The 5152-nt window shown below is 33.9% G+C and overlaps 1 protein-coding gene across 9 annotated transcripts in view; it reads left to right on the forward strand.

Annotated features, from left to right (window-relative positions):
* The window catches only part of LOC117168891 (SWI/SNF-related matrix-associated actin-dependent regulator of chromatin subfamily E member 1-like), a 45455-nt gene that overhangs the window by 21134 nt on the left and 19169 nt on the right, over positions 1-5152 (forward strand). For 6 of the 9 annotated variants that reach the window (XM_033354806.1, XM_033354803.1, XM_033354800.1 and 3 more), the window contains exon 2: positions 1235-1328. In XM_033354806.1, the coding sequence (XP_033210697.1) occupies positions 1265-1328 (64 nt within the window). In that variant the 5' untranslated portion in view covers positions 1235-1264. The remainder of the gene's footprint in view (positions 1-1234; positions 1329-5152) is intronic. The other 3 variants (XM_033354805.1, XM_033354802.1, XM_033354801.1) reach the window with 1 other exon arrangement.

The raw sequence follows: 5152 nt of genomic DNA on the forward strand, positions 1-5152 counted from the left end.
CTACAACTGCGGTACCACATACTTCGATTGTGCATCTAACAAGGATATCCCGTAACATTGTCCAGGCGCCCTCTAAATCTTTGTTTTTCATACGGTCCTCCCGTGTTGCCCTATCTATGCTTTCGATTATCTTATTTTGGGAACTGTAATAATATAAATTTATCGAAATAAAAGATTTTTCAGCGTAGCTGAGAATAAAAATTAGTGCAAAATAATTATAAAATGTTAAAGTAGTCATGATAAATACAATTTTTACATTATTTTGCTTTATCTGAATAAGCAATCTTAGTCCGAGATACGAAAATAAATGTAATATACATTTGATAGAATATTTTTTAACGTATCTAGAAAAGTTCACATTTTGAACAAAATCGCGTGCGAAACACGTGATCCGTGATGAGAATGTGTTTGTTAAAACACATTCCTCCACAAATTTGGGGGAAATGCAAAGTCCGAGCGCGTAGTGCGAGGTAAATACATTATCGGCCGTGAAGCGCGAGGGCCAACAAAGGCCATGCACGATTTGAAATCTAGCCCACCGGCATAGGTCGCGTCACTACTCGGCGACAATCAACACATGGCACATTTTCATTTCAGAGTACCACGGGACTCGTGGTAACCCATCTTTTGCTTTATAAAAATACACATTTCAAGCATTTTAAAACTCTTCTAGGTACATATTTATATGGAAAAGTTTAATATAAAGTTATTATTCTTTTAATTTTCAAAAACTCAAATTATTTGTAATATTACGTAAAGAATTATTTTGTATAACATGCATGTGGATTACTCGGAAGAAACAATGCTGAATAAAAACTATCGGTAGTTTCCATTCATGCAACAGTTTCTACATCCTTTGAATATCATACTAATTATTAGCGAAAATATACAGAAATAATTTTGTGCATATGGCCCTTCAAGTACATGAAGACTAGATGCACGATAAAGCAACTACGAGATTTTGAAATACATACTCCATAATTTACTGAAAAGAAATCGCTTATATTATTCTTCAAATCCAAAGATCTGTTTAGGCGCGCCACATTAGGTGCCGCTCTCTTATGTCAACTGAAAAAGTTGTATATTACTACAAGTTTTCTAAAAGAACAGCTATTTACAGCAGACACACCGTAAATAGAAATAGCCAAAGCGATTACAATTTTCAAGTTATTATAAGAAATTGGTGAATCATCATTATTAATTTACTAAATGTAGTGGTATTGTTTTATTTCAGTAGAGTTAGAAGTGTAAGCAATTCTTCGAAATGGCCCTGCCAGCAAACTACAAACAAGTGGCGATGTCTACTTCGAGTGTCGTTGCTACGAATCGTACGTATTTTTTTAATTGCACAAATTACCATATTTTCTAAATTTATTCAGAAAATAAATGTCTTTTCTGGTATGTTTAATTTTTTTAATACAATTATGCATATAGACCATGGTATCATGTTTTCAATTGAAAGTTTGTTAAAGGCACGGATATGGCATAGCTCCTAAACCTACATCACAAAAATACGATTTAGTGTACACAGCATTCTATCAAAGTTATTAGACATAGATGTGGTGCCTTGATTAGGGCGCCTGTAGGAACGTGTGTTGCTACTAAAAATCCCATTAGAAGAACACATTTCCAGACGTGTCTCAATCAAACCGCCGTTACAAGTAACATTATATGAACTATAAGTATGTCTAGAACCTTTCACTTTCATGCCCTTGTTCCTCAAAGATGCTTAAGTAATTTTAATAAAGTAAACGATTTTTTTTATATCTATTACTGTGTAAAATATACTGAGAATGTCCATTAGGGTGACCAGAGAAAAACACTTTTGGTTTTCTTAGGAGCGAAAGGCAAATAACGGTAGTTTATGGTATTGTAGAAGGTAGATTTTTGTAAAAAAAATTTTAAACAATATTTAGAGGTGACGCATCGCCTTTAAAGTTCTTATGCAATTAACATGGGCAAACCCAACTTTTTTTTCATTTAAGGTTTTAAGCACGAAGTTATCCACTTTTTAATTTGAACTTTTAATATGTTGTTCTTGAGGTCTTCAGAATCCATATAAAAGCATTTTTAAAATGAAAAATTCATAATAAATATTATTTACGGTTGCCTAAAATATGCTATTTTCACTGTTTTCAAAGACCAATAACAGCCCCAATAATATATATCTGATACTGAAATTTTGAGAATATTTTCTTTAATGGCTTGTGATACTTACAGTTTCCCCGGCTTTTTTTCCACAAAAATGAAATTTTTTAAAAACTGAATTCGGAGATGCTAAAAAATATCATAACGGACGTCCCCAGACTCTTTTTTGAGAGATAATAACAAAAAAATGTATTGTGCTAAATAAAAAATTTATGCATATGCATTATTTTGAGGTTACGTCGTTTTTCATCGCTGCCTCTCCGATAAACTGGAAATTATTTATGAAATACACTTTTTTGATTGGCTGCAAACAAGATTAGTTCCGGGAGATTTGTTACTATGTTTATTTGTAAGTCCAAAGTTTTCGGCCAAAAATATTGTGTAGTTTGGATGTAACGTTCGGGTGAATTGTAACACACATAACCTCGAAAAATACACGCACGTTGTTAGCAATATCAAAAAAATTTTGATAAAAAAACACAAAGAACGTGTGCGCGGACATCCGTTAGCATGTTCGCTCTCATTTTCCATATTTTGAAGGCAAAATATTTCTTATCCTAGGAAAAAAGCCGGGGGAATCTAACACTGAAAAAATCGATACTATTTCCCAAGTGCTATGCAAATATATCACATTTTGCTAAATTAAAACTGTTTTGAATTAACCTACAAAAAAAGTGTGTGGGGACGTCCGTTAGCATGTTCGCTATCATTTCCCAAATTTTTAAGACAAAATATTTATTATTCTAGAAAAAAAGCTGGGGGAACCTAAAACTGGTAAAATCGACAATCACATGCCCTTAAAGGTTAAAGATGATATTTTTTGAAAAGGCAGATTAAGAAAAGATATAATTAAACGTGCTACATTGAAAACAAATCTGAGTAAATTTTTGAAATTTGATAGGTCTACGACTTGAGCTGTTTAATTTTCGGGGCGGAGCGCTCATCAGCCCTGCCATAAAAATTGATGCCAGTGGGTCTTGGCACCGTAAAGCATTTCGTGGCAAGCGTCTATAGGTATATTTTCTTTTTTCGGGGACACTAACTAATCCTGTTGAGGAGTCATATCAATGAAAAGAGCTGAGGTTGCACTTTTACGATCGACATTTTAGTTACCGAAATTTTCAGGTTTTGCAATAACTAACTTCAAAGACGACGCGCCACCTCTAAATATTGTTTAAAATTAACAAACAAAAAAATCTGCCTTCTACAATCATATAAACTACCGTTATTTGCCTTTCGCTACTAAGAAAACCAAAAGTGCTTTTTTCTGGTCACTCTAATGTCCATACATAGATTAATACTGTAGATCAAAAGTACCTGTTTAAAGTTTGATTGTTCGATTTTTAATGAAGTCAGCTTGTCTGGATCTTTAATTTATTTTGTCTTTTATAATTCCAAACTATGGAAATACAAGATAAAGTTTCAAAATACATTTTCAGTTTAATTTAACCAGAATCATGTTCATTCGAGAAAATCTGTATTTCGTTCAATTCAAAGTTGTAGGCTTTCTAATAATATCCCGCGATATTTACACTTCGACCGTTGTGGGGTTTTATAGTTTATTTTGAGCAGTAAGTTAGCCCACGTTAAAAAAATATTGAAAGTTTAGGTTTATACACAGTAGAACCTAGATATAAAAAATGTTAAGGGAGTGTGAATGGCGTTCGTATAAGCGGAGATTCGTAATAAACGAATTTCGATCCCTCTCTTTCTACTTCAATTCCACTTGCTCCTTAATGCCCACTCTTATTTCGCGAAAACGTTTCTACAATTTAGAATAATTTCGATTTAGTTGTCGTGAAGTTTGCAATTGATAAAGGTGTTACTATGTTTGTTTACTATTTATATTGATCATGAGTCAAATTTCCGCAAAGCGCAGATCTCTGAGTCCAGCTGATAAGTTTTCGATGCTGAGCGATGTTGATGAAAATCCCAGGACCTCGAAAAATATTATTGCTAAAAAATATAATATCCCAAATTCGACTTTAAGTACAATCATATCTAAAAGGGCTAACATTGAACGCGCAGCAGATGAAGATAGTATGAATGGAAAAAAATGAAGTGCTCGAATTATGTAAACATGGAAGTGACTCTTTTAGACTGGATCAATGAGGTGAGCATTAATTATATACTCACCAGTGGACAAATAATTCGTATGAGGAAGCTAAAATAATAATCCCTTAAAAATCCCAATATAATCAACTTCACTGCTTCGAGAGGATGGATAGTTTGATTCCGCAGGATTAATGGTCTTGTCTACAGTCGAGTCTGCGGTGAATCAGATGCCGTTGACATTCATGATATCGATCCGTGGAAAAAAATATACTGCCGAAGATTCTTGCAAGTTATGCCCCAGATGACATTTATAATGCGAAAGAATTCAGACTGTTCTTCGATCTCCTACCTAATCGAACAATGTCACTTAGAGGAGACAACTGTCATGATGGGAAAGGAAGTAAAGAACGACTTACAGAACTTATGTGCTGTAATGTCAGTAGAATTTATAAATTAAAGGTGCTTGTGATTGGCAAATCCGCAAATCTTGGCTGTTTCAAGAATGTCCGTTTTTTTCCATACACATATAAAAATCAGAAGAAGGCTTGGATGACTGGGACATTATTTAAGGAATGTTTGTTCGAAATTGATAATAAAATGTGAGCTCAGAAGAAGAAGATTCTGCTTCTAATTTATCACTGACCTGCTCACCCCAGGGTGTAGAGTTTCTATCAAACGTTAAAGTGGTATTTCTGCTAAAAAGTACAATTTCTGTGATCCCAATTCTTGACCAGGTAATGATTAATTTGACAAAACATTATTATAGTGTCAAGTTAGTGAGGAAATGCTCAAGCAGATTGAAAATAATGTAGAAAAAGAGCAACTGAAAATTAATGTCATTCAAGCCATGTACCAGGTGTATACATATGAAACCGGTATTGCCATCTAGCGGCTAGTAGGCACACTTGTAGGCACTGTCGGAACTTACCATTTGTGCTAATTGGCGTAT

Source organism: Belonocnema kinseyi, chromosome 3, assembly GCF_010883055.1.
Source record: "Belonocnema kinseyi isolate 2016_QV_RU_SX_M_011 chromosome 3, B_treatae_v1, whole genome shotgun sequence".
NCBI classification, from domain to species: domain Eukaryota; kingdom Metazoa; phylum Arthropoda; class Insecta; order Hymenoptera; family Cynipidae; genus Belonocnema; species Belonocnema kinseyi.